We start from the raw sequence: 12,430 nt of genomic DNA, 5'->3' as shown, positions 1-12,430 counted from the left end.
TCTCATGCACTTATCAGGCCACTGTTCAGGCTAAGGCAGGAAGACAAGTAGCTGAGTGGGTGGAAAGACTTATAAAAGCAGTGCTTTAGAGAGTCACCTCCTTGTACCCTTTCCTTTCAGCTGCAAGTGGGAATCTGATACTAGAGTCACTGAAATTACCTTGCAGGGACCTTCAAAACTTCCCCATGCATTCAGCCTTTGACAGGTTGTGCCTGGGGGTTGGAAAGGCTCAGAGGAATGGGGCTGTAAAGCTTTGAATTTCCAAGCAGAGGTTGGTTATCTCGTCCAAATGACGTAACGTGAGATGTAGGGAGATCTGGCAACTGCATTGAGAAGTCAGGGCAAGGTGAAAAGGCATCTCTCTCCAAAAGGCTGGCTGTGAGTATGGGATCACAACCATTAGCACGCCTAAGGGCTCAGTGTAGGTCTACATTAGGACATATCATCACCCAGCCATTAATGATAGGACTCAAAGGCTGAAAGCCTCTTTTTAAATTATTATTACATAACTCTCAAAGGAGACCTTACAGTAGGAACAAGTGGGCTCAGAGGGTGTCTCAAGTTGATCACTGTCATGCAAAGTCAATGCTACCCCAACTACACCTTGCCAAGAAGCTATGCATTAAAGCAACTGCTCATTCAGGGCCCATTACTTATCTTACCTTGAGAAACTTGTACAGAAGGAAGGTGAACCAGTTGGTGAGCATTTTTTCAGCTACAGACTCTGTCCTAAAATAAGACCAGGATAAAAAAGAAAATTGGAATAAGTTAGTCATGTTAGTCATCTCTAAGGTCTGGAGATTGCTTTTCTGCATCTTATTGTCCAGATCACCAAGCCCCACAGGAAATCAGGCACAATACCATCAGGATTAAGCACATCTTAGGGTCTCCGCTTTAGTTTTGGATCTAGGAAACCTTCTAGAAAGTCCTTATTGCCCTTGTGATTCTCCAATGACTAGGAAAGTCCCTATATACCTGTTCTGCATTTTCTCCATCAACGAAAGAGAAGAACCTCAGAGATGCTTGGGGAGGATAAATCCATCAAATATGAGGAGCTCACAGTTAGGCCGTACAGATGAGTAGGTCATATAAGTACTTAAGGCAGATCTAAATCTCTAGAGAATACTTATCTGGTAGCGATTATCTCCCTGGCATTTGAGAGTAATTATAATCTTCACTGTGTCAATGTGGCACATTCAGAGCAATTCCTGTAGCCCTTGAACTCTGTTTTCAACCAAGCAAAAATCAATCTTGTGACTTCAGAATGAACTTTTCCTACAGATTAACCGACTTGTACTTGTTAACTGGGTTTGGGCACCAGGAGCACACGATAAGCTTGTGTTGCTTCCAATGCACGAACTGCTTCTGCTCAAGAAGAAAGCAAGAGTGCTTCCTTGAATGAGTAAATGTGGGTCTTGCTAGACCTGGCTATCACCAAGGCCATTCAAAGTATCTTGCTTCAGGCTGTAGGTTGCTTTTTAGGTTCCTTAGTCTTTCAGCATAACATCGGTCTCATTTCTTTTGTCTACAGTGATCACTGCTGTGTCTCTCTCAAGAGACTCCATCTGTCAAACCCAGCCTGTTTGCCCTGTGCTCCCCTCAGTCAGGGTCATGGAATGGAGCCAATCATACGTTCACATGTGGCCTGACAAAGGCCAAAGTGCATTCTCAACAAATGGGATTACGGTTAGAAAAGAGCTGGAAGAAGCTGGAAAGGGGAAAATGGGGGATTCAGGAAAAGACAGGGATGAACAATTAGAGAAGATAAGGAGATGGAGGGAGGGGAAATGAAAGGCAAAGATAAATGAAGGGATAACTGGAAGAAGGCAGTGACAACAAGCATCAGAGGAGAAGCACAGAGAGGAAGGCTGAGGACAGCCAGAGGGAGGTTGCCAGCCAGGCTATAGGACTCAGGCATTCAAACAATGAGGAAGCAAAGACCATTTTCTGCCCCTGGTGTTGCTACTCTGAATGCCAGGAAATGCCTCCTGCTCCTCCTTTTGCTGGTACCTCATGATGGGCTGCGTGTCAGAAGAAAACTTTCCCAGCAGGCGCCACAAACCTCTTCTCTGCCTGAGCCATCCATTATAATCAGCTCTGAGCACCTCAAACACAGCTCTGAGCAGTGGCAAAGGCCATCCATCCCCTTTTTTTTACTTAAAGTTCTGACTTCAAGCAGAAGGGTTGGTTCAGACCACAGAAAGAAGATTAATATGATCCTAAAAAAGGAGAAAATGCTGCCTTTCCCTAAGCAAGGAGACTATATTAACTACAGAGCGGCATATTCAAGGTTTTCCACACAACTCTGGAGATTAGAATGTGAAGCACAAACACAAATGAAACCAGTTCTGTTGTCCTGCTCAGCTCTGCTTTCTGGGTTCAACTGGCTCCAAAAGCCAATGATCAGGAAGAGACAGGAGACCACACAATGCAGCTGACAAAGACTGCATATGTAGGTCACTCAGAAACGTGAAGCACAGCAGATTTGTCCACATGATAAGGCATGATAAGGCAACTTCCAATTTACTCACCACGTAGTCCAAGTATATCACACAGCCTGTTCTATGTCACATACTTGTTGGTCTAGCGCAAGTCCAGAATAAGGCTTATGAAATGTGGCCTCATGCTGCTCTTATGAAGTTTTCTGAAGATTCACATTAAAATCCACAGATAATGCAAGAGTAGTAAAATTTTCAATAACTGGCTGAAGGAAGAGAGCAGCAAACCAGTAAGGGAAAGCAAAGCCTTCACTCATCCCTACTTGCCTTATCCACCTTTCCCTGCAAACAGCTTCATGCCAGCTGTACGGGGTCATGTGAGCTACGGCTACATACAATTTCATACTTTGCTCCATGAACCAAAATCAAGCAAATACATCATTTTCATCCAAAATGGAACTGCATGCTTGTGTTAGATAGTGGGTCGCAGGTTGCCCAACCCTGGATATCTTTACCTCCTGAGCAGCAGTTTGGGGTGGTTCTTGCTCTCCAAATTTTTGTCTATGAGGTCAGCCAAGAGCTGCTTGAGGACATCAGTAGCATATTCCAGCTTGCTCTGTAACACCGTCATGATCAGAGAGGCCACATTGCCACGATCGCGCATGGAGAAGCTGCGCTGGGACTCCAGTGTGCGGATGAAGGATAGCAGGAAAACCTTGTTGTTGATGAGCTGTGCAAAGAGCTTGAGGCCCTTCTCCACCCGTTCTTGCCTATAGCCAGGGACCTGTATGAGAAGAAAAAAAAGTTAATACCTTTCTTTCACTGCTCACTGTCAGGACAGTCCCAAGTGAGTCATACACACTGTGCTACTTCTCTGCTCTTAGCCCTCCATCTCTTCCAGCTATATAATTCATCAACAACATACAGAAGTCAGGTCTGATATACAGAAAAGGAAAAGCTGCCTCCAACACCAAAGAACATTAAAAAGAAAGAAAAGTTTTGCATTTTGGAGTATAGTTCTTTAAGAAGGAAGAGAGTCATTTGATAGTTAGGAAGACAGGCAGACATTCCAACCACAGCCAGGTGGTTATTTTCAAGCTCTGCTACTCTCTCTCTGAACAGCACATCCAGAGGAAATTGCTGATGCCTGGATGTGGTATCATAGTATATTGTATTCTTATTGCTGTCAGATTGAAGTCTCACTCTATCCCCCTTTAACATCTCTTTTTAATCCCTGCAAGAAACCTGCCTAAAGAGAAAAATAGTCTGAGTCAATGTTGGAAAGCATGGGGTTACGTGGGTCTCCCATTGGTCTGGACCTATGAAGGTCTCCTTATCTCATCCCAGCAAACAATGACAGATCAGCTGCACTTCAGTAGCTGCCTAAACACAGGGAAGGTGCAATATATGAGGCATGGGTTTGGGACCCTGCTTAATGAGCTGGGGGAGACAGTACTAATAATAATGAGAGAAAGAGGTCCAGGTGTCATGTTTTGAGGAGACAAATAGATGCAGAGAGACAGAAACTGAGGTGCTGGGCATGGAGCTGGGTCTTGGTCTGAAGAACTAGATCACACAAAGATTAAGGTTGGAAAAAAAAACACTAAAAGATTGTAGTCCAACATCAACCCATCACCACTGAACCACAGATAGAAGAAGGTGTCAGAAGGCACAGAGCTGGAAACTATTTTCAGTGATGTCCTAAGGCAGTAGGATCCTGGGGCTTAGGAGGTGAGATCGTTTAGAGACAGGGCAATGGATAAGATGATGCATATGTCTCATTTGTGAAGGGCTGGTGAACCATGTTTGGTGTAGAACAATTTAGGATCTCAACACCGAACCCTGGATTCCACACTCTACAGTGGGCATAATCCTTTCCTGCCCCTCTGTCTCTGGATCAAAATTAATCCATGTTCCATGGGTATACTTCATCCCTTTATGTGCTACACCAGTGAGTCCTAAATGAGAACCCCAAACTCATTCCTCCACGTTTCTTTCCTCCCTTCAAAAAACACTCCTGAAAGCAGGAGACTGACAACACAGAGCAACACATGCCTCTGCTGTAAGAATGTATTAACCATCTCGATTTGGTGCTTTAATCCATGTTAGCGTGCTTAAATGAGCAAGTCATGCAAGTCCCCATAAAGAATCATTACTTTTTCATTCTGGGAATGAGAGATCTTAACTGTTTTTGCAAACTGAAAATAAATTACTTACTAAATAGCTTGAGACAATCAACCAACCACTACCACTCATCCCTCTAATAATTATGGTTGAATGTTTAGTATCGTCTATCCCCAGGTTACTATGTAGTATTAAAACAAATAACAAGAGAAAGAATTTTGTAACACATCTGGAAGCAGTTAATTAGCAAATGAGCTGGAAATAAATAAGACCTGCTGACTTGAGGATCTCTGGGGCCTTTTCCCAGTAAGTGCTGGCTCCATCTAGGTGCTACAGAGTAAGGAGCAGAATGGAAACTGCTTTCCCTGGTTTACTGGTATCCAATGATTTTGACACTGAAAGAACTGTAGAAGCAATAGAGTGGATTAAGGGGGTAGAAAACCAAATATGAAAAAGATAACTAGGAAGGGGAGATCATAGAATCACAGAACTGAGTTGGAACGGACCCTTAAAGATCATCTACTCAAACTCCCTGCAATGAACAAGGGACACCCACAGCTAGATCAAGTAGCTCAGAGTCCCATTCTTTGACTTTGAACGTGCCCAAGGAAATCAAAGGTGGCAGACTGAAACTCTGTGTCTCTCTCCACATATCTTCATATGAGAGCATCCATGCTAAAAACTCTGTAGGGTTCAGATACTCTTTGGTGGTCAGCTGGCTGAAGTTAATGAATACACACTTTGAAACCAGCTGTGGGTATGATAAAAGTGTTTGTATGTACATGGAGGAGAAATTAATTGCTACTCATCTTGTGTGCTCATTTGCTGAAGCTGCTGAGCTGCATTTCCTGAGGGAAAGCAGCTTGAGGCTATACTGTATCCCAAAGGCAAATCTCTACAGTAACCAATGTGTTCTGCAGCTTCCTAGTCTTTAGCACAAGTCCTCATTGCTTCCAGTTCATTTTTTAATGGTTCTCACCTTACAGTTTGATGAAGTTTGGCTCTCTTTAAGTATAGAAGCAAAAAGTAGCAGGAACCTCTGATTATACAACCAGCCAAGCATGAAATTGCCTGTGCCAAATCCTATTCCTCTTCTCTGCCAACTAACTCAAGTTTTTGCCTCCAGGAAACCCTCCATGCCAGAACCTCTCTGAGGCACAGAGTTTGCCAGAGACTATAAACAGAGTTCAGCCAAGGACCTTGCTGGTCTTGGCCATAGTGTATGACTTGCTTCTCTGACTCAAGTATTCCTAGAGCAGGTCCTGTCTATCTGCCAAGCCTTGAACCAGAATGGACAATGTCATCTAGGCCTGTAAAACTCATGCTGCCAATGAGGTAATGCAGGCAGCATGCAGACACTAGCAGAGCTGGGCAGTGTCTCGCCATCCTTGCACTGCTGCAGTATTGAGAGCTGGGATGCAGGAGGCACACAAGGGTGGGTTAATGGGCAGATTGATGCCTTATATATCTGACCTCACTGCAAACCACAGAGCACAGAAAAGGTGAAATTCAAACAGAATTTAACATCTAATACAGTAAAAATCATCCTTTTCCAATCTAGACTGTAAATGAGGTACTGTTTTGTCCCTGGTAAGACACAGTATTGTAAGCTATCATGTCCCTTCCACTGTCACAACACATCTTGCAGCTGGCAATGCTGATACCTCCAGATCTCTGAGGACTGGGTGATCTTCAATGCCAGGGAAAAGCACCCTCATGGTGTAGGTTCGGTAATCGAGGAAAGGGATCCCTGCTCCATCCAGGTCGCTTGTCAGCTCATGAATATCTGTCTGCAGCTCTGCAAAAGCTGACACAAAAGCCAACAAAACATATATCAATAACAGTTCAGGTCTCTCTCATCATAACGGACAAGACAATCAGCCTCACATGAATGAGACATGAATGGAGAAGCAACAGATGGAGAGGAAGAAGATAGACAAGAGCAGTCTCAATTCTCCCTGTGATATTTTGGCTCAAAGCTCTGCAGCTGGATTCCTTTCTCTTGACACTATATCAGCCTTCTTTCCTCATCATACCTTCTTTGCACTCAAGTGCCACCCTGGACTCCAGGTTATCCATCTGCATCTGCAGGCGTTTGAGGGTCAAGTCACTCTCTCGGGACTTGCGCTTGTAGGCAATCAGCACAGCCACGATGAAGATGATGAGCAGACCACCTGCCACTGCAATGCTGACAATAGCTGGCAAGCTGAGAGGGCTGTCTGGAGAGATGTAGACCATCCCTGGGGAGAACTCCATCCCTCCTACACGAGCCTGGAGGGAAGGCAGGAAAAAATTGCATTGAACAAACAGAAGAACAAACCAAGTCCATCATCATCCCAATAAAGACTTGCTATGCAAGTCAAACTCATATGATAACACATGAATGATGACTTCTCAAGCTAAATAGAGTATGAAGTACTTGGATACAGAATGATTAAAAACACCTGAAATCTCACTTGGAAGCAGCTCCTTTGGTAGTGCCACCATAAACCAAATCAGCAGAGGATTTTTAGTGAGACTAGTCTTACCAGTCCCAAAGCCTCGGCTATATATCAATGTAGGGATCATTTGGGGTTTTCCTCCCCTGTCCTAAACAGCAATGCACTGTCTTGATATCAGTCCCAGAATGCATACAAGATACGTGATTCTTGGGTATGGTCTGATGGGCCCTAACTTCGTTATGGGTTAAGGCATTGGGAATGCAGAAATCAGCGTCATAATTCACTTTCCACTCTTCAAGTTGAGAAAACTCTATCTGGAAAGTAAAAGCCACAGAGCCTGGCCCATGTTCTTTACAGCCCCTTGCCTAGCTGCAGGCTCTGTTGTGTCACATGAGCTAAAGGACTTTGCTTGCTTACCAGTGGGACAGGCAGCCAGTCAGAGGAGGTTCCCAAGACACTGGGACAAGTGTCTTTGTGAGATCTTGCTTTTAATAGCAGGAAAGAAACCCTGCGGGCAGTACTGCTGTGTACCCAACAAAACACCCTGCTGAAGAAAGTCTGTTGGGAGACCATTTACACAACATGCACACCATTCCCAAAAGTAATCCCACAGGGCGCTTACTTGTTCAAGGCTACTGCAAGGATGCTTGAGGCTATCTATAAAACAGGATAAGTTTGAGTGGCAGTGGGAAAAGTACTACCGACTAGTCTGAAATATATAAGGAAAGTTTTTAATAGTGTGCTTTAGTATGGGAACACTCTGCTTATGGATCAGCATGAAACCTAGGAAGATGCCATGCAAGCAAGTTTGAAGTATCATGATGTTGTGAGAGCCTCTCACTACCACAGTAGTGAGAATAGGAATAGAGAGAGTAGGAACACAAATCTCTGTATTCCTATTCTGTTTTGCACTAGCACTGGCTGCAGCCTGTTCCTCAGTGTGTCTTGGTCAGCAACCTAGCTTGAATCTTTTTATTTTGGTCAGACTAAAGGTGACAGTATGGAATATGCTATTTCCATCCACAAGATCCTTTTATGCCCTGAATACCTCTAAGTATTTGGAGATAGGTTCTCAAAACATAGAATCATAGAATATCCTGAGTTGGAAGGGATCATGGAGTCCACAACAGTGCCCAAAATGAGAAACTAAACCAAACCTAAGCTCATCTGACCAATTAATACTGTTAGATGACAAGTTCTTTAGCATGACATGGATGCATGTAGAGCATCTTCATTGGCCAAGGAACAATCTAGCACCCATGTAAGTCAAGGAAGCAGAAGCTCCTATTTTTCCTGTCTATTCCAAGATATAAAGTTAAATTCCACTTCATAAAGCTTGCAAAGGGTAGATGTTTGGTACGGGCATGTGGCGAGTTCAGCTAAGATAAACTTCCAAAGTCAAACATCAATCTTCTCACTGGAAGCTATTGCCTTCTGACATAGGCCACTGTCTCAAATCCTCCCAAGATGACAGCAAAATTGGCTCACTAGTTTGCACAATTTCCTTCCTGTCACGGTGGATCAATAAATGGAGTCATTATCATCATTTTCTGTTTCCTACAGTGGCCTTTTTCATCCAGACCTAGCAGTGCAATGAGCCCTTTGATGGAATATCAGACCAGAGTCAAACAATCCCAACCCAAACCCCAGTGCAAGACTGTCCTCAAAACCCACAGAACGGCCTGGCTCCACGAGTGGGATTTCTCTCACCAAACTTTTGATGTGCACATCTGAGTTAGACATCATCTCATGCTTTTAGGGTCAATGCAGAGAAAAGGCAATTTTGGCATGTGGTTCACAGGAGTTGCTTTTGACATCTGCTTTGACATCAGGATGAGATGTTCAGAGGAAGTTGCTGCTTCTTTCCATTAATTGTAGAGAATCTGGACTCCTAGAGGTAGATGTCTAGCAAAGTTCCTCTCAAAAGATGTTTTCAACACTGAGAAATCCTCACAGTCCATAAATCAGACTGCCATGATCTAAGGGTATGTGTCTCTTGGAGAAGAAAGCCTGCAAGGCTGTAATGCTATTTGTGAGCACTAAAATGAAACAGGAGAATATAGAGAAATAACCCTACTTTATTTCTTAGGTCCTGCACTTTTTCCAAGGAATCAACTTCCAGATAACCGAACTCTGTACCATTAAACAACAGTTTGGTCACTTGTTCAGCCTATTAAACTGGTGTTTCTCTAAATGGCACTATGGCAGATGCCAGTTATTTTCTAGCAAAGATGTAGGGACCACCTATAGTGGTTCAAGAGAGAGTTTCTTCAACTCCTACTGTACGAAACTTGACTATGATAGTGTCTTTCCTAGTGCAAGCTTGCATGAACAAAACGTATTTGGCTTTGAGTGACACGAACTGTGCCCTGAATGTCAGTCAGTACATTTGACCATCTCTCCATTCACTATACAAAGACATCAGTGTAACTTTCTGTCTGTAAGTGAATGTCAGCACTCCTTCTAATGTTCTCCATCTCTACATTGCAGGCCTTCTCTACTATGGTTACACATGGATCCTCCTCGTCTATGTTTCTTTCACTTGAAGAAGAGCTTTTCTCCAGGCTTTAAGCTATCTTTATCAACCACTGTTCTGCCTTCTGTGTGAGTGTGTGTTGTTTGCTTTAATATATATTTTTTCAAGTACTTAACTCGGTGATTGTCTAAAAGAAAGCTGAAGTAGAGCAAAAACATGCTGACACCAACATGTGTCACTGTCACTCTTCCTTCCCTTTGAAATTATCACAGTGTTCAGTGCCATGGTCCCCTCTCAGATCTAGGCTGCTTCACTTTGCAGGGAAGAGTTCTCTCAGCAGTTTGCTCAAGGTCGCACAGGAAATCATCATCAGAAGCAGGGGAAGGACCTGAGAGAGCTACCTGTCAATTATCCCAACCATCAGAGTGATATTCATGTGATGTATGGGAAACAGAGCTGCTGTGCCATGGTGGAGGAGGCATTTCCCAACCCAGCTGTTCCCCTGGTAAGTTACAGACGCAAAGTCCATCCTTGGGCACTGGCCTCCATCACAGCTGAGCTTCTGTGTTTGGTTCCCAGCCCAGATCCTGTCAAAGGCTTGCCTCATTGTTGGCTTTAGACAAGGAAATCTGTGAATTGCCCCTAACAGCGATGCTCATCAATAGGCTTCAATGCAACCACCTTCTCATATTTTCCAGCAGTATCTCTTGTTTGATCAGCATCCTCAAAAAGGGATTATTTCTTTCTCTGAGGTTTCTCTTAAGCTGTCCCAAGCTGTGGGAACAGAGGAGTCTTCCCAATTAGTAAGGCCTGGCCAGATGTTCACCCTCCCCGATTCCCATGAGTTGATTATTGCTCACCTGACTTTGAGTTTTATCTCTTTTGGATCGTTTCTATCCCTCTCTGACTTAACATACGTTTAACGAAACTCATGAAAATTATAGGCAACATATATTGCCCTGTTCCAAAGCTTTCATATTTACACAGAGTAAATCTTATGTTTGCTATTGTTCTTGGACTGTATTAAAATGCAATGAATTGAGAGCCACAGTATTTGTGTGTGGCTGAAAAGGATTATTAACTCTATTTTCCAAATGACAAAATATGGAACTGAAAAGTGAAGTAGCCAGTATGAGGTCTCCCAGCAGCAGCCACAAATGGGACTCAACACAGTCACCATAAACACGCAATTCTCTAAAAGAAAATCCCCCTTGTTTTAAAGAGGAAGGCATCGTCTCTCCATGAAAGTCAGCAAATGTCATTACATTGAATTAAATAAGTACATATCAGATTTGGGAGGGCAACAGAGAGCTGGAAAAAACGTTGATCATGGGCAATGAGAAGCATTGATCATCTGTATGTCTGCTGTCAGCTATGTCTTGCTTCCACCCGCAGCTCTGCACAACTCGGACGAGTTTGCTGGTATGCTGTTTATCAAGCAAGAGCACTGAGGCATGCAAATTACTGAGAGGAAAGTAAAGGAGTGAATAAATCAGAGGAGAGAGGAGGAAGCTCCCTCTGATGTAATCACTAGGTTCATTTTTTACAGGTTTCCAGGAAGGATATGCAAGATCATACGAAGTTGCATGGAAGTCAAAATCTCAAAGTCAGACTACAGTCCATATCCTGCACAAATTTTAGCCACCACTATGTTGCCAATTGTTGGAAACTGATAAATTTAACACAGTTTGTCATGTGGGGAATAAGCTACACATATGGATTCACACAAGCATCTGGGGTTCTTCTGCACAAAGAAAGAGGAAAATCTTCCTAAGCTCTTAATGATTCCAAAAGGTCCCCCACTGTCTGAAAAGATCTCCAAGTTACCCTTCCAGGATTGACTGACATGGGTATTGTATTGAGAAAGGGCTCTGATATTTCTAGGTTCTACAGAAGGCAAATGGTGAAAGAAACACATTGCTGTACCCTTCCATGCAACCCATGGAAGAAAGGCTGAGTTTCAAGCATCACTTACCATCACCTTGTGCCTCCCAATGAGGTTTGGGGACTCGCACAGCAGTTGTACATCTGATACAGTCACCACGCAGGGCTTCTCACCAACCAGAACAGTGTAGTTCAGCTTGGCATTCCCTCCTGCTACTGGTGGGATCAGGTTCTTGCCCTGGATAGAAAGGAGTATCGTGACTCAAAAAAAAACCAACACATTACAAAGAAGTTTTCCTTCCATCTCTACTTCTATTACTACAGTGTTAACATTGCACTTGACATTCATAGTTCACAACTCACTTAGTAAGTAAAAGCTCCTTAAAAATCCTACAGAAGACAGCATGGATGCTGATGCCACAATGATTAGTAGGTTGTTGGCAGACACAAAATGGCAGTAAGCAGCACGTGTCTGACCATCCTTATCTAGTCATTGGTCCCCATCTCACCTTCAGTATGATTGGACTTCCTGGTTTCAACTCCAAGATCCCCGAGGGATTGAAAACCTCAAAGATAGGGTTTGGGTAGTAGGTGAAATTGGTTTTGTTGAGGATCAGCAAGGATTGCACATTGTCGAGAATGAAGCCAAACTCTTCTGGACGCTCAGCAAGCTCAGACTGGTGACTGGGGTCAACAGCCAGTGCGGGAGCCTGGCAGGTCATCTCTGTGCTGTTCTGTACCTCGCAGTTCTGGAGAGAGAAACCCAACACAAGAAGAGTTTATAGGAAAATGCCTCCAGCTCTACTGGTAGGCTGATATCTTCTGATGAAATGCTAGCTCATCTACTCACAGAGGACACTGGGGAGCAGAAAAGCTTTGCTTACCAAGAGACAAGCTGGTGATTCACTGCTTCAAAGCATAACCCATTCCCATCAGCAATTTGAGACTGGGAAGGGATTGGGAAAGCTCTGCTGGAGCAGGTGTATACAACTGTTTGAACTGCAGCAGAGAGTGGTGAGGCACTGAAACAGATCACCCAGTGAAGCTGTGGATGCCCCATCCCTGGA

The 12,430-nt window shown here is 43.7% G+C and overlaps 1 protein-coding gene across 2 annotated transcripts in view; it reads right to left on the bottom strand.

The window, feature by feature from the left end:
* PLXNA4 (plexin A4) overlaps nt 1–12,430 on the bottom strand; it is a 408,463-nt gene that overhangs the window by 39,502 nt on the left and 356,531 nt on the right. For both annotated transcript variants that reach the window (XM_072326423.1, XM_072326431.1), the window contains exons 18-23: nt 11,873–12,112; nt 11,455–11,601; nt 6,599–6,833; nt 6,227–6,369; nt 2,954–3,222; nt 663–729 (exon numbers count right to left, since the gene is read on the bottom strand). In XM_072326423.1, coding sequence (XP_072182524.1) covers nt 663–729; nt 2,954–3,222; nt 6,227–6,369; nt 6,599–6,833; nt 11,455–11,601; nt 11,873–12,112 — 1,101 coding nt within the window. The remainder of the gene's footprint in view (nt 1–662; nt 730–2,953; nt 3,223–6,226; nt 6,370–6,598; nt 6,834–11,454; nt 11,602–11,872; nt 12,113–12,430) is intronic.

This window comes from Excalfactoria chinensis, chromosome 1, assembly GCF_039878825.1.
Source record: "Excalfactoria chinensis isolate bCotChi1 chromosome 1, bCotChi1.hap2, whole genome shotgun sequence".
Lineage (NCBI taxonomy): Eukaryota > Metazoa > Chordata > Aves > Galliformes > Phasianidae > Excalfactoria > Excalfactoria chinensis.
Note: the sequence above shows the minus strand (reverse complement) of the source record. Positions and strands in the feature narration are given on the sequence as shown.